General features: G+C 34.2%; 4 protein-coding genes and 1 pseudogene across 7 annotated transcripts; 1 reads left to right on the top strand and 4 right to left on the bottom strand.

Annotated features, from left to right (window-relative positions):
- LOC104776514 (UPF0725 protein At1g23970-like) lies at positions 5,942-7,665 on the top strand. Its single transcript, XM_010500601.2, has 6 exons — positions 5,942-6,061; positions 6,261-6,413; positions 6,521-6,713; positions 6,803-6,927; positions 7,048-7,128; positions 7,217-7,665. The coding sequence occupies exons 1-6, from the start codon at positions 5,999-6,001 to the stop codon at positions 7,511-7,513; spliced, it is 912 nt and encodes a 303-aa protein (XP_010498903.1). The 5' UTR covers positions 5,942-5,998; the 3' UTR covers positions 7,514-7,665.
- On the bottom strand, positions 7,747-9,522 carry LOC104776515. 3 transcript variants are annotated; one of them, XM_010500605.2, is made up of 7 exons: positions 9,239-9,522; positions 8,948-9,083; positions 8,710-8,874; positions 8,495-8,617; positions 8,315-8,402; positions 8,135-8,235; positions 7,747-8,004 (listed from the first exon to the last, which is right to left on the bottom strand). In XM_010500605.2, the coding sequence occupies exons 2-5, from the start codon at positions 9,074-9,076 to the stop codon at positions 8,340-8,342; spliced, it is 480 nt and encodes a 159-aa protein (XP_010498907.1). In that variant the 5' UTR covers positions 9,077-9,083; positions 9,239-9,522; the 3' UTR covers positions 7,747-8,004; positions 8,135-8,235; positions 8,315-8,339. The 3 variants fall into 3 exon arrangements, with proteins under 3 accessions (XP_010498907.1, XP_010498904.1, XP_010498905.1); XM_010500602.2 differs by having other exon boundaries at positions 8,135-8,224; positions 9,239-9,521; XM_010500603.2 differs by lacking the exon at positions 9,239-9,522 and having other exon boundaries at positions 8,135-8,224; positions 8,948-9,208.
- LOC104776513 lies at positions 10,082-11,534 on the bottom strand. Of its 2 annotated transcripts, none has more exons than XM_019241645.1 (5): positions 11,454-11,534; positions 11,176-11,352; positions 10,954-11,067; positions 10,716-10,859; positions 10,082-10,639 (listed from the first exon to the last, which is right to left on the bottom strand). In XM_019241645.1, the coding sequence occupies exons 1-5, from the start codon at positions 11,511-11,513 to the stop codon at positions 10,217-10,219; spliced, it is 918 nt and encodes a 305-aa protein (XP_019097190.1). In that variant the 5' UTR covers positions 11,514-11,534; the 3' UTR covers positions 10,082-10,216. The 2 variants fall into 2 exon arrangements, with proteins under 2 accessions (XP_019097190.1, XP_010498902.1); XM_010500600.2 differs by having other exon boundaries at positions 10,082-10,600.
- On the bottom strand, positions 12,416-13,525 carry LOC104776512 (annotated as a pseudogene).
- On the bottom strand, positions 14,728-15,546 carry LOC104776511 (AP-1 complex subunit gamma-1-like). Its single transcript, XM_010500598.2, has 4 exons — positions 15,448-15,546; positions 15,167-15,330; positions 14,982-15,036; positions 14,728-14,812 (listed from the first exon to the last, which is right to left on the bottom strand). Exons 1-4 carry the CDS (start codon positions 15,520-15,522, stop codon positions 14,777-14,779), a joined length of 330 nt encoding a protein of 109 aa, XP_010498900.1. The 5' UTR covers positions 15,523-15,546; the 3' UTR covers positions 14,728-14,776.

Genomic DNA, 15,555 nt, shown 5'->3' with positions numbered 1-15,555 from the left:
TTAGAAAATACAGTATAATTTATTGATGCCTACGTACGCGATCGAATCTGTCAGTTGAAGTAGCTCTTAGGGCATGTTTATGGGGAGATCAGTTTAGGGTGTTCTTAGAGTATAAATATTGTGAAAATAATGTAAGATCAGTAGTTAAGAACTTTTGTTAAAAAGTTAGTTATTGGGAGAACATGTTTAAGATCTTAATATTTAATAATATAATATTCTTATAGAAATTTAAGAATGTTTAATAAATACATAGATTAATGTTTAATAAAAAATTTAAGAATGTTTAATACTATTTAATAATATAATGTTTATTAATATTCTTAAACATATTACAATTATAAAAATTTATAAAATAACATTTTAATTGCAAACTTATAAAACTTTTACTAAAATTCAAAATACAATGCCATATTTTTATGAAACAAAAAAAAACATTGTAAATAAAATTTAAAAAAAAAACAAACAAACATATTACTTAATTAATTAAACAAGACAAACATTTTATTTAATTAATACATAGATTAATGTCCAAATTTATTCCATATATTTTCAACCAATCCGAAAGAGACACGTCACACAAGATCAGGCCCAAGAACAGTTCTAGAATAAGATCAGTGAGCCTGATCTTAAGTCCACTATTCAATTATTTTCATTTTTAAAATGCCTAAGAACACCCCATGTGTTCTCCCTATAAACATGGCCTTATATATTCTCTGAAGTAAAACCAGTCGGACTAATTTTGCGTAAACCTCAACTTGTTTATATACGTACTTCCAAATTCAATTTCATATATTCATTCTTGTCAAAATCCCGTCGATCATTTCTCCCATTTCATTTCACATTTTATCAGTCTTTTTTTTTCCAAAAATTTAACGTCGACATTTGGAGTCGGTGAAACAAAGAAAAAACCTGTCATCATCTCCCAATTTTGAAAGAATGTACTTGACAAATTCATGGGGTTATTAAAGGGGTTATTCGATCCTTGATTTTAATGGATTTAAAAATCCAAGTTAAATCATGTGTTATTCAATCATTGATTTTAAAATTTTTATTAAATTTATGTGTTATTGTTTCTATGAATTCTAAATCCTAGTTAAAATCACCATTTATTCATTATTCAAGATTTGAGTATGGATTTGATTTCATATTGAATTTGGATGGATTTGAAAATATGTTTTACTTATAATATAGAGATTGGAAATCCTTGGTCTTCACCTAGTTATTTGGGTGGATTTGGAAAAAAAAAAACACCCCCTACGTATAATAGCAAACCATACAGAATTACTATAATAGCAAACATATTTTTTCTTTCTGCATTATCGTAATATTATAAACGTAATATTAAACCAACGATAATGAAACGTAATAGCATACAGATCATGAAACGTAATATTAAACGTAATATTAAACGTAATATTTCTGCATTATCGTAATAGCAAACCAACGACAAAAAGATCATGAAATACCTAATAAAAATAATTCAACCTATAAGACCAGACATAACAATACCGAAAGAAAAGAAATTCTTTTTTGCTAATGAAAGCCCACTTAACCCACCAAACACCGTACAAAAAGTAATTAAATTTTCTACGTATAGGTTGTGATAAGATTTAGTTTAGAATATATAGTAACCAGATTGAAAGAAGATTGAAGAAACTAAAAAGACTAATCAAAATGTTTGAGAGAGTGAGTAGATTTCAGAAAAGGCTTTTAGAAACTTAATTCTCAATTCCAAATGAACGATATAATCAGCAGTCTTTTATAAGAAGCTGATCCGGTTGGTTCAATCTTCGTCCGCCAGGTATAAGCACTCGGAGCTTCCTCACCTTCATCTGGACCGACCCGGATCCGGCTACTGACCCACGACCCGTTAACTTTTTCGTTTGCTTCTCCCTCTCCTTTATGTACGATCGCGACGTTTCCATATCCTTTATTTATTTATTTGCTTATGAAACTGAGTTGTGATTACTGATTATGCAATGAACGTGAAAGGGTGGTCCATATTTAAATACTCCCAAGGCTTCTTATTCTATTCTGAAATTTAAATAAGGTTTTTATATGCACCAACTCACTAGCTTATAGTTTTAGTCAAGTACTAAATCTTATTGTTTGAGCACCAAACTAAAAACACAAGAGAGAAAAAAAAAACACACACACACACTCATGAGTGAATGACCTTTTGTGTATGGAGATCAATTCAATTTTATAAAACATATATTAATAAATGTATCCAAGGAAATCTAGAACAAGCTAGTGACATTAGACTCCACTCGAATATTAATGGTTGATGTTGATGATTGACACGAAAGTGCGTTTGCTTTTGCTGTGTTTATCAGAGACAGAAGTGTTAATTACAAAGGGACTATAAGTTTATAACATTGGGTTTTGGCCTAATCCACGTGGCTGATGTGATCAAATCTTTTTGCGCCCATGTGGGTTCCATCTAGCCTTAGGCCTCGTTGTATCTACAAACCTTTGTCCGATCATTGCCTAAATACAAAAAAACTTTACTCTACGTTCCTTTGCAATGAATCTGCATGTCCCCCTCTCTTTTTCTAAAATAAATAATTTATGATTTTGTTTCATTCTATAAAATCTCGAAACTGTTTACTGTAAAGACATTTTTTATTAATTTGTTTCTCAGAGTATAATGTGAAGAATATATTCAAGTGATAGATATATCAGGTCATAGTTTTGGTCTAAGCACAAAATGTATAGTATGAGTTTCACAACATTTCGGTATGGATTCCAATCATTAGAAAATAAATAATCTGTTGATGCTTACACGGTCGAATATGTCTGCTTATGTGCGAGTCGGACTCTATTTGCTTTAAACTACTTCAAGTACTTGTTTATACACTTCCAAATTAATTTGCATGTATTCTTATCAAACTCCTGTGATCATTTAATTTCCCCAACTTCATTTCCCATTATCATAGAATGAACGTGCTGCTAGCCTGCTCTATATATAAACCTAACGTTTACATTGCACACTCATATGGTAAAACAACAATATATATCAAGGGTTTCTTTTAGTACTAAGTGTGAAACGATAACTAGATACTAAGATACGTATGGGTTAAGAAAGGCCACGTAGGATGATATATAAAGAGATTTCTAACAAATCTATCATATTACAAAACATTTTTTTATGGTTTCTACCACATTACATAACTCCTTTCCTAGAATACCACATACATTATATGAACTGACTAAACTATCTATCTCTCATTATCTCATTTATTTTTACAAAACTAAAGAAAATATATATATATATATATATATATATATGTGTCTTGTACCATTCTCTCTGAAGCCCAATATCGAGAAACCCTATCTCATGTTCTCTGGGCCGTTGAAGCTTTGGGATCTCGTTCTCCATGTTGACTTTTTTTGCAATCTCTTTTCTGTTTTAATTCTTTTTCAGCTGTCTCAATTTTTTCAAAATTTTCAAACCTCTCTAACCTCTTTTTAAGCCGACAAGCTTCAAAATCCTTTCAATCAACAACGGCAGAAGGCGGAGTAGTAGTCACCGACACTCTTACAGACCCAAGTTTTACATCTCATATGTTGAAGCTTTTACCCCTAGATCCACCTCAAGTCTTCAAATCTGTATCAATTCAAATCTCTGCGGAAGCTCTCCTGAAATCTCTTTGCAGCATGTCAACTCTGATCATCCGCTCATCGCTGCGTAGCCACCACACCATGCCATGAGATTGTTGCAAAAGGAGATTAGGTTTTCTGAAAATAGGCCATGATGTTTTTTTTGTCCATCATGTTAATTGTTTCACATTATATTTTTTTTGGTCTACGACATTAGTTGTCCATTGTAATATTTTTGTCTACTATCTAAATCTTGTCTACGAGAAATATTTGTCTACTGTAATATTTTTTAGTAGACAATTTATAAGTAATGTCTATCGTTTATTAGTCTACAACACACTAATTTAGTGGTGGTAGACAAACTTATGTCAAATATAATTATTGTTTGCAGGATAAATATTGTCCAAAACTTATATTTTTTCTATTATATATATTGTTAATAATTTGTAAACTAATATTGCGGGTAGCCAAACAGGTTCTGGAACACGTGATACTATATGCCCATTAGTTGCGGGTCAATTTCGTCTTTTTGGTTATCTCTTATGGTAGATTAGAAAATGTGTTTTCAAATGTGGCAAAACTAGAAAGTTTCTAAACAAATGTGGTAGATCTAGCAAAATTCCCATATATAAATGTATGTATGATAAGATCATAGCACATTAAAAGGCATGTATTTGTTGCAAACACTTGTTTATTTGATTACTCACATCATTATCCCAAATTATTTGGAAACGCATGCAAGTGTAACCCATAACTTGCAGATGTTTTGCCAACTCATCCACCATCGTGCCTCTTCAGTCTTCAAAGAGACATGAGCCTTGGATGCTGATGTGTGTGTGTGTTTTTTTGGTTGGGTGTAATTAACATATATCGTTTCGACATCACGTGGTTTGGAAACATAGCTGCCACTTTAGTTTTAGGGTCTGGTTCAAACGCTGCGGTTGCAGTTGTGGTTGTGGGAGATTGCGGAAGCGGGCGATTGCGGTTTCAAGCGTTATTAAGCGTTTTGAACGACTGGTTTAGTGGTTTAAAATTGGTGCGTTTGCGGGAGATTTACGATTGGTTGACCAGCGGGTGTAATAGCGGTTGGAACATAATAAATGTGATATGTAATATATAAATATTTAAAAACACCAAAAAATTTATTAAACTTGATTTATAATTAAAATTTATTAAAAAATACTAAAATAATTATTCAAAAACAAATTAATTTCAGATTAAAATACTTATTCCTTTATGGATTTGGCTTTTCACCAAAAATTTAATCAAGTAATTTGATAAATGACAAAACATATGCTTTAGATCGTAGATCTTTTCTCTTTTCTCTTAGATCGTGGGTCAGTAGTTGCATCGGTAGGAATGGTCAAGTGAGAGTTGAGAAGAGTCACTCGTGATTTGTTTTAATATTTTTCACAAATAATCTTATTTTATTAAATTTCTGATAAAATATTATATTTATTTAGATTTTTTTGAACTTATGTGTGATGTGCCATTAAATTTACATCAAGTTTTCTGGGTTATTGTTAATTGGAATATTATTTTTTTATAATTGTTTAAAAATTATTTTATAATCTCTGCAATCGTATCCGTACTTCATTTTCTCTCATCTTTAATGAGTAAAATGGTTAGATAGAAGATATAACAAAAAAAAATTCATTATCATTGATTTTTTTAAGTTTTTTTACAAAAAAAAAAAAGAAAAAAAATTCCAACCGCAATCGTCCGTATCTGGAAACGCTTGCGGGAAACAGCTTTTGGAATTCAGTGGTTTGGAGTGGTTGAGAGCGATTAGGAGCGATTGGGAGCGGTTTGTGTGATTGGTTCCAATTGATAGCAATCGCTACCACCCGCAAACGCAACGTTTGCAGGAGAACCAGTCAACACCTCAATTAGGCCTACGAGCCTAAATCTAGACAGATATATGGACCAACCAAAATTAAATTGGATCCAGGTCCGTCTACTTATCAAAACTCTACACCCGGATGTCTACGGTATGTCAAAACTCTACACTCGGATGGGAAACGGCCAAACTGCAAAAGAAAAGAGTGCATGGTTTGGTCCGAAAGGCAAAGGCCGCCGTATTAGATACATGCATGTCCTCGACTTTGAGAGATGTGTCTAGTAACCCACCTATGTTGCTCACTTTAAACATTATTCAATAATATTCATATACAAAAATAATACATACAATTTCATTCATGAATCTATGTGTATATAGGCTTTGTTTCATAAATGAGAGATGAGATTTGGACTGAGAAGGCCCAACTGAAGCCCATAGAAATAATATATATCCATCGGATGCGCCGATGGGGTATATAATGATAATAAATCGCCCAAAAAAAAGAAAAAGAAAAAAGGCATTCACGACCACGACGGCGAGGAGGAAGAGAAGGATATGACGACGGAGAACAGCTACACTGCGCATGTGGAATATTGGCGTCAAGCGGAGGAATCCGAAGTAATAATTCTTTCATCTTATTAATAATTAAGAGAGAAGTTATCTATGATTAATTGTGATATGTTCCCTTTGTTTTACAAAAATTAAACCTATCTATCATGATTCATGATCCTAGTTCGTTTATAGGGTTGTAATTAATGGACTGATATAGTATATATAGATGTACTATTTTAACTTTGCTGATTGGTATTTCATATAGGGATTCGATATAGAGAATATTTCACTACCATCATCTATGGATGGAATTATGATCACTGCTGGACTGCTTGCCTGCGACTGTAAAGGATGGTATCCTCGTCTTTTGACGAAGCTTTATGCTAAGTTGGGGCTTCATCGTTACAATCTGTTGGAGGTATATATTTATATATTTAAACTCCTCCTTAGCTGGTTGGTACATTATTTTATATACACTAAATATTCAAATTGATTCCATTAATTTTCTTTCTTCATATCTGTCAGGGAACTAACTTCCAGTTCGATTCCCTAGTAAAATTCAACATGTTACAGAACTGTCTGTCCTCTTACTACATGACTCTGCTTGCACACGATTCAGTTGCTTGCCCATTGGGTAAAACCTTTCAGGTTCGCGTTGATGAAGGAAAATTTGGCAGTTTGGATTTAGCGTGCTCCGTTGCTAGACCTAAAGGCGAAGGTGACTTGTCGTGCATTTATATGTGTTTTTTTTTAGAAAAGCCTGATTTTTAAATAGAATCTGACTTATCATTAATAAATGTTGCACAGAGACCACCAAGATGCCCTTCATACCTCACTTTCATGGTGGCGCATCCGCTGCTGGTATCTTCAAAGGAGAATTGCCTGATTGGCCCTCCGATGATGCTTTGAAAGACCAAAAACGATTTTACTTTGTAAGATCCTCTATATATTAATCACGCACGACACTACATTAGTTTGTTTTGCTCATGCATGATCCGTTAAGCTAGCTAGCGCAGCAGTGATATGTGTTATTGTTGCCTATGCAAGTGAAGGAATCAGAGTGGCAAGCCAATGATTGGATTTCTGTGTATTTGGAACTTGTCATTTATGTAAATGATAGGCTCATCTCTGAAGTAAGTTTTACATGTCAATAATGATATATCACCACGAGTGTCACTGCTGCTAATTATCATAATAATGAATTCCAATCCAAAATTGTAGATGCATCGGATGACAGAAGTTCTGTCCCAGTTGGAGATTGTGAAAGTCGCGATAGAAACTGCTACTGGAGATGTGGAGCCGCCGAATGAGAGACTCAAAGCCAAAAGTGCAAATGTCTACATAGTGTTTAAAGGCTTGGCAGAGCCCCGAGCCTTTCGCCGGGTTTTTGAGATTGGTGTGGATATTGAACGCAAAGCTATAGTTAGAAGAGTCATAGATGAGCATACAGGATACCTGAGTCTCGTTGGTAAGCTTTGTGGTGGTCAATCTACCAAAAAGCGGAGTAGAAGCCCATAGTTGTGAAAAGCGAGGGAGCTTTAGTTAGGCTAGGCTGTGCGCAGTTTAGCTGGGTTTTTTTTTTAAGTGTGTACTGTCTTTTGTTTTTGTTTTTAAATACAATAAGGTGATCTAATAGCACACGTATTAATTAGGAGGATCAGTTGGCTTTCCTTTTCATTTCTCATTCTAATCCTAAACTAATCTCTATATCTCATTAGAATATCTAGGAAGAGGTAATGACAACCACAAAGTGAAAACCCAAAGAGATTCCATCGAGATTTAATTTGTTTGCCAACAAAAAGCTTGTACGGGCGGAAAGAAAATATTAGATGAACTATTTCAAGATAGAAACAGATTGCACACTGAGACCGAAAACACTTGAACATACTCACTCTGAGATAGAAGGAACGCGGGATGACAGCTTCACTTGAGTAGCCAATGCCATCGCTTTTGTCCTCATATCTGAGTTATGGCAAGTAATAGCATCCTCGATAACGTCATTATTTTACCTGCTCAAGGCAGTTAACTAGTCATTGCACGCTATTTCTTAAGTCAAAAGAGAAATCCCAAAATCCAAGAGCATTTGCATAGTTAAAAATGGAGCAAATACATTGTTAGGATTGGTATTATAATTCTCACCGTTATTGGATCACCATATTCAGTACCATTGTTAACCAACATATCACCATATTCCCCAATGCACCATATCACCCCTGGCTCAAGGGTCTCCTGGTGGAAACCTCAAAAAAAACGAATATTACCAAGGATTCTACTAATTGAGGACTGAAATCAATTGAACATAAGAAAAGCAAGAGCTACCTGTTCAGAATGTGTTGATGATAAATTAATAGGTGGTGTGCTGTTTTGTGCCGGAGGTGGGTCGAGAAAAAATGATCGATATGTTTTCCTGTTTATGATCATTAAGATCTCTGTCTCAAGTATTTGTTGAAATATTCAACTCAATTCAAACAAAAGAAGAACGTGGGCATGCAAAAGCACCTTGATGTTTTTGAAGTATTTTTTGTTGTCTGGATGAGTGAAAATGTTGTACACTGATTCAGGAGGCAATCCTACGTCTACTTCAATGTTCAAATGGCAAAACAAACCATTTTGTGATTTCACCTACAAACATAAAAAATTTAAGAATCAATCTTTTTGACTAAATTCTACCAAGTCTCTTAAGTTTTGAGATTTTTTTCTATATCTAATCTTACCACCACTTTAGGAGGTTGATCGATCCATGAAGGGTTATCTCTCCAAGCTTGTAGTTGCTTCTCTAACTTCTCCTCATCTCTATGCTTCTCATAAGTAGTCTCTATCTCTGACACTGACTTAATCAAGCTTAGCTCTTTAACATTCCTTAATCTCTTGAACTCAGCCTACAATAACAACAACATCAAGAATCATAATCTAACTAAATTTCTATATTATGGAAATGAAAGTTTTTTTTACCTTGAGAGGCTCTTGAATGGTTTGATTCATCCAGACCAAAAATCCTGAAAATACGACATTATTTTCGAACAGTTTAACCAAACCTAGACCGCTCTTCTCCTCTGATCTTGAAACTTCAGATCCACCCATTTTGTTTCTGTAGAATTAGTTCACAAAAACAGAGCAAGTCAACGATGTGGTTTGAGGGAAACACACATAGAGAAAGATTTGATTAATCAAATTAATCTAAGATTATAAATGAAATTGGAAATTAATGATATCAAGAATCAGTTAGGTGGAGATTGAGTGTACCTTACGCTCTGAGAACTAAAGATCTGGGACAAGTTCTATTCTCGTGAGTTCTCTCTTTGGTCGGTAAAGCATGTGCGTAAAATCGGCCGGACATAGCTTTCGACTCGTGTTTTTCACTTGTCGCAATTGAACTCGTGATACTCTAACCTGTTCTCCTCTACCCTACGATAAAAAAAGTCGACTCTGGTTTGTGTAATTCAAACTCAATAATGAATTTTTGTTTTTTTGTTCTTTGTCTTTTCAAGCCTCTCTAATCTATATTATCCTAAGCGAAGTAAAAAATCTGTAATTATGTTTGTTGAATAAAGAAGTAAGATGACGACAGAAAAAGGAAAAAAGAAATACCCCATTAACATTTTTTCCCCCTTTTAAACAGAGGCGGGCTTAGAGCTACGTGACATCCAAGTATCATGGACTTAGATATGTAATTAATGGGCCAATTAGCCGATTATGAATAGTGCTTATTATAATGAATGTCAAAAGTTCAGTGTAGTTGAATGTTAGGTGGATCTGCATACAATGCATCATGTCACTATATGGCATGGTATGGAACGTGATAGAATGAATAAAGAGTTAGTATGGGCTTAAGGTTACTGGGCATGTCCAACCGAGAACTGGCTGGAGATTCTCAAAAAAATAAAAAATAATAATACTTTAATCATACAATAAGTAATGTTGCTTCAATGAAAATTGAACCAATGAAAATTGTCTATGGCTTATAAACAGTAGAGAAACGTTACTTCAATAAGCAATTGGAGAAACATTTCTTTTTATAGTGGACCAGCTTTTGAATTTTTTAATTAAAATTTGGCCCTACAAAAACACGAGTAACTCAATTAGTACTCCCACTCGACTTGGTGACATCCTTAAGTCGACTAGAGTTTTCTTTGTTAAAATGAAACGAGTAGAGTTATTTCTATATAGAAGACTATAATAAATGGGGTTTTACACTTACAACATAGCATTCATTTAATTGGTCTAAGTTCTTTCAACGTTTGTTTGTTTTTCCTTTTTTTTTGGTGATGATCTTATCACGTTTCCATTTTCGTCCATTGAAGTCACTATACCAGGACTTCGAAAGTTTATACCCCAACTTTGAAGTGTTTTAAGCGCAGTTACAGTGTTCTTGATGGTAACATCACGAATGTACTTAGATAACGGCGGCAGATTAAAAGGAGGATATGGCTGAAAGTATTGGTTCACTATCACCTTTGAGGCAATCCTGCCTTGTCCGCGGCTACATCTTTTGTATTCTTCCGGACTCTTTGGCTCCATGTGTTTGCATAAGCGTTCTGAATCTACGTATAGGGGTTCCACTTTATAGCTACCTTTGAACACTTTCATCAACATCACTCTCTTTTTCTTATATTTTGCCAGTTCACAATCATCACCACGAGAAACCTAGAGTTAAGTTTCACCAATACAAAACAACAAAAGATTGACTAGTGTGAGAGGGGGTAATAGAAACACTTCTTACTGTTAGGTCTTTTCTGTTTTCATCGACAATTACACTTATGGGGATAGCGAAAGACGACCCAAGGAATTTCCATTCCACGGTTTTCACCACCTTCGCGATTTGCCTCGGTCCATCCTCCCTCAAAACTTTTTTTGATTTGCCTGTCTACATTTAAAAAAAAAAAGAAGAATACACTCTCAAGTATTGCTAAAAATTAATACCACATTTGAAACATAGAATGAGTGAAAAGGAAAAAAACCAGAGGTGGGTCGAGAAAAAATGATCCGGCAGTGATAATTCCGAAGACTTTATCAGGAGGAAATCCCAATGTGAATTCTATGTTCATACGGCAAAGACCTTTTTTTGTTATCACCTACAAATATAAGAAAATTTTAAGATCTTTATTCATATTCCTTTTAAAAAGGCAACAAAATCTACGTATAGAGATTTTTTTTTAATTTTGTTGATTTGTTATTATTACCTTCACCTTTGGAGGGGCATCATGCCATGTATGCTTCTTTTCTGCATCTATCCAAAGTTGAGCTTGTCTCTCCACCTCATCTTCTTCATAGTATTTCTTCATCTTATCTTGGTCATTGTCATCATCCGTTTCTGACTCGGACTTAGATTCAACATTTTCAGATCTGTTTGGCTCGGCCTACAACAGAAAAAACATATATATTGTCAGAATAATCTCTATAATGGGTTTATTTTGAGTTGACTTCCTCAGGAGTTTTGATTGATGGAAATGAAACTGACCTTACGAGGCTCTTCATTGTTCTGGTTGATCCAGCTACCAAATCCAGCAAATATACCCATTTCTTTTTGAGAGTTTAGTCTGCAAACTAAACTTACAAAATGCTGATCACAAAAGAAAATATATGATATGGTTTTTGAGGTATCTTGGCTGAAATCTTGAGAGAGAATTAATGGTGTACGTTAAGTTTTACGTACGGCTAAACCATGCACATTTCAATTCTCGTGAGTGATTAACGTACAGACGAGACTTACCTGAGGAAAGAGGAGATCAAAGGTTGAATAATTGGAGAATTAAGCTTCCTCTCATTTTTTTCTATGTGGACCCTTTTGGTGTAACACGATAAACCAATCTTATGCGCAAATTTTTTTTTTATAATAAAAAATTTAACATAACAACCTTATATATTTTGTTTATATAGCATCAAACAAACTAAATACAAACTTTTCTTATGATTCATTGAACGGTCTACGGCATAGATCACAGTGCGCCTTCGAAAGTGAATAACAACACTACGTCCGGAACAACCTAGCTTTTCCGCGTAGACCATGCATGATTGGATTATGGAAGATGGTTAAAAACCTATTCCCCATAGAACACTGACCAAACTATAATAGTATGCGTTTTTCTATGAATTATATATTTGCTGGCCGGCCGGCCGATGTTGCTCTAATTTGACTGCTCAAGAATACAAAATTCTTACATCAATATCTTGCATCATATTTATTAAAAAAATTATTGCAAATAATAATATGGAAAAAGACCATTAGTGTTTGCCAATTGTATTTTAGGTAAATATCTATCCCATTTGTATAAGAAATTAAGAATACTTTCATCAACATATTCCAGAATAGTCAAGTTGTTAATTAGTGGCATTGATCGTAAATAAATATTTAAACGAAATATGTTTTTGACAAAGTAGTGATCGTAAATAATCGATTTCAATGAGATTGATTCTGAGCACTCGAAGAACAAAAAAAAAAAAACTCCCAATTAACGTTTAGGAGAAATTTCTGTGTTTCCATGTTTGTCAGTTGAAAGGATTACACCTGGATTTCGAATACTGAAACCCCAACGTTGAAGTGTTTTTAGCACATTTTTGGTGTTCTTAATGGTGATATCACGTATGAACCAAGAAAATGGCGGCAGATTAAAAGGAGGATATGGCTGAAAGTATTGGTCCATTATCACTTTTGATGCAATTTTTCCTTGTCCGCCGCTACATTTTTTGTATTCTTCTACACTCTTCGGCTCCATGTGCTTGCATAAGCGTTCTGAATCTACGTATAGTGGCTCCACTTTATAGCTACCCTTGAACACTTTCATCAACATCATTTTCCATTTCTTATATTTCGCCTGTCCACAATACGTAAGAGAAATCCAAGCTAAATTTCACCAAGACACCAAATACAAAACATATTGATTATTGTGATCAGGGGGTATATATAGAGAAGCTTCTTACTGTAAAATATTTTCTGTTTTCATCAACAGTTAGACTTATGGGGACGGAAAAAGACCTCCCATTGAAGTTCCAGGCCACAGCTTTCTCCACCTTTGCGATCTGCCTCGGTCCATCCTCCTTCAAAACCTTTCTTGATTTGCTTTTCTTCATAGCAAAAAGAGTACGTACACTCTCAAGTATATATTTCAACATGCAATAATATATCATACAGTGATAAGAAAGAATACCAAAAGTGGTTCGGTGGTTGGTCCGTTATATGGATTAGTGAAAAGTTCAAAGACTCCATCAGGATGCAACCCCAATGTCAATTATATGTGCATATGACAAAGACCTTTTTTTGTTGTCACCTTCAAACATCATTAATATATAAGAAAGTTTTGTCAATCTTAATTCTTAATCTACCAATTCCCTTAAAAAGATTTTTTTTAGCTCGTTTTGTTATATTACCTTCACCTTAGGAGGTGCATCATACCATGGATGCTTCTTCTCTGCAGCTGTCCAAAGTTTATTTTGCCTCTGCCACTCTTTTTCGTCATAAAATTTCTCCATCTTAGCAGGACCATTATTACTATTATTATTATCCATCTCTGACTTAGATTCAACATTCTCAGATTCCTTAGGGGCCTAGAACAAGAAAACATAATCATAATCTAAATTATGTGATGGGCCATTGATAGTAGTGTCTATATCGATATTACCTCTTGCGAGTTCTGATTGATCCATGCACCAAATGCAGAAAACACACCCATTTCTCTCTTAAATTTTAGTCCACAAATGAAAAAGAAAATGACGTTCCAGAGCTTGCATATAATATGGTTTGAGGAAATTCTAGATGAAATTTCTGTGTTTGTCCCCCAAAAAATAAAGATGACAGCATCTTGGAGGATGATGTACGTTAAGTTTAACTTACGGCTAAAAATGCAGCGGGCAACTCAATTCTCGTGAGTTATTGACGTACAGGCGAGACCTACCTGAGGAAAAATAAAATAGAAGCATGAACCAATATTATATTACGTCTAGAATAGAAAGAAAACATAATAACCATAATTATGGAGTTAAAAATTTGCACCAACGTTGTAGAGTTGTGATTTGGTGCCAGAAAATGGCGTAATATATATGGATTGGGCCCCAAAATGGATCATAATGTTCCAAAATATCCAAAAATGTTTCTCAATCATAAATCAGTGATTGTGTTCGTTGAAATCCCATAACTATGACATGTACAAAATTACGGAATCAAGATTAGACTCAAGATGTTAATTCGCTCAATCATGACTTTTGTGTAGAGTTTGGAGGAATCAAGATTAGATAATAAATACAACATGGTTATTATCTAAACAAATTGACAACCATAACAAGCTTATAGATATGCACACAGATTGTCAGAACTACACTGATTTCCAAGTAGCATGCAATTGGGTCGAGTAACAATTACCTTAAGAAAACTAACTTATAAAGTCAACTTATAAAATCAAACTCATAAAAAAAAGCAAATAACAAATAACAATATATATGATATATATGGAATATTAAAAGACACATAATTAGTGAGAAATTAGGTAATCTTTATTCGACACGCATGTCACCATGGATGGACAATGAAAGAAAATGGAATGTGCTAGAATATGTAAAGAGCATTGAGTTCTTCCTAAGAATACGGCATCTCTCGCAGTATGGTAGCCCTCTCTTGAAGCATTTTGAGCAGAGTTTCGGTGGTCTTGATGGTGATCTCACGAATGTACGAAGAAAGCGGCGGAATATTGTAAGGAAAATATGGCTGAAAATATTGGTCCATTGTCACTTTCGATGCAATTTTTCCTTGTCCACCACTACATTTTTTGTATTCTTCTCGATTTTTCGGTTTCATTTGCTTACACAAACTTTCACAAACTTTCCAGCCTACTAACATGGAATAGATGACATTAGGTTACGACAAATACAAAAAAATGCATTTTAGAATTTGATATTAGCTTAACAGATATAAAATCTCAAAGAACGATTTCAAAGAGTGTCATAAAGTGGTAACAAGTTATAACAGAGCATAAATGTCTCGCATTTAAATCCATACCTCACACAGAACCTTGAGCATCTGATCAATGTACCATAGTTTTTCTGGAGAAAACCTACATTTTCAAAATTGTTAACAAGTCAACAAGACATTCACAGTAAACTTCCAATTCTCCTCATCCCCAAACCCCCCTATGAAAAGAGTCAGAGTAAGTAGTTCTTCACTTTCTTAAATAGAATACTTACTTTTCAACGATAAAACAAATTTTTGCACTAAGATCTTCCTTAAAATCTTCGTCACTGATTTCCAAATAATCAATTAGCTCCTTCGTCAGTTGTGTGACATTATTCTCATTCACCAAAAGAGTGACAAGCTCAAGTGCTCTTTTCCGAATAGAAGCATCTGGGTCCTAAATCGTTGATGGAAGCGGAAACCCAGTGAGCATTTTTAAGTTAGAATAAGACATCTATTACTTAGCAGTTAAACATTGTTTAATATATTGTCCTGGTAATACTAAACACAATACCTTAACACATTCCAAAACTGTAACTCTGTGTCTTTGCACTGCTTGATCATCGAAAGTGATTGCTTTCATCAGCATGTTTAATGCAACATATCTGAGAGAAGGAAAGCA

The sequence above is a fragment of the Camelina sativa genome, chromosome 3, assembly GCF_000633955.1.
Source record: "Camelina sativa cultivar DH55 chromosome 3, Cs, whole genome shotgun sequence".
Taxonomy (NCBI): Eukaryota; Viridiplantae; Streptophyta; class Magnoliopsida; order Brassicales; family Brassicaceae; genus Camelina; species Camelina sativa.
Note: the sequence above shows the minus strand (reverse complement) of the source record. Positions and strands in the feature narration are given on the sequence as shown.

Excerpts from the sequence above, each read along its gene's own strand:
- LOC104776514 (XM_010500601.2), top strand. The coding sequence starts at position 5,999 with ATGACGACGGAGAACAGCTACACTGCGCATGTGGAATATTGGCGTCAA. Across the intron at positions 6,062-6,260 it reads GTCAAGCGGAGGAATCCGAA|GGATTCGATATAGAGAATAT; the intron begins GTAATAATTCTT and ends TATTTCATATAG. Across the intron at positions 6,414-6,520 it reads ATCGTTACAATCTGTTGGAG|GGAACTAACTTCCAGTTCGA; the intron begins GTATATATTTAT and ends CATATCTGTCAG.
- LOC104776515 (XM_010500605.2), bottom strand. The coding sequence starts at position 9,076 with ATGGGTGGATCTGAAGTTTCAAGATCAGAGGAGAAGAGCGGTCTAGGT. Across the intron at positions 8,618-8,709 it reads ATCAACCTCCTAAAGTGGTG|GTGAAATCACAAAATGGTTT; the intron begins GTAAGATTAGAT and ends TTATGTTTGTAG. Across the intron at positions 8,403-8,494 it reads AATACTTCAAAAACATCAAG|GAAAACATATCGATCATTTT; the intron begins GTGCTTTTGCAT and ends GATCATAAACAG.
- LOC104776513 (XM_019241645.1), bottom strand. The coding sequence starts at position 11,513 with ATGGGTATATTTGCTGGATTTGGTAGCTGGATCAACCAGAACAATGAA. Across the intron at positions 11,068-11,175 it reads ATGCCCCTCCAAAGGTGAAG|GTGATAACAAAAAAAGGTCT; the intron begins GTAATAATAACA and ends TTATATTTGTAG. Across the intron at positions 10,860-10,953 it reads TTTTTCTCGACCCACCTCTG|ACAGGCAAATCAAAAAAAGT; the intron begins GTTTTTTTCCTT and ends TTTTAAATGTAG.
- LOC104776511 (XM_010500598.2), bottom strand. The coding sequence starts at position 15,522 with ATGCTGATGAAAGCAATCACTTTCGATGATCAAGCAGTGCAAAGACAC. Across the intron at positions 15,331-15,447 it reads CAGTTTTGGAATGTGTTAAG|GACCCAGATGCTTCTATTCG; the intron begins GTATTGTGTTTA and ends TCAACGATTTAG. Across the intron at positions 14,813-14,981 it reads TGCTCAAGGTTCTGTGTGAG|GCTGGAAAGTTTGTGAAAGT; the intron begins GTATGGATTTAA and ends CCATGTTAGTAG.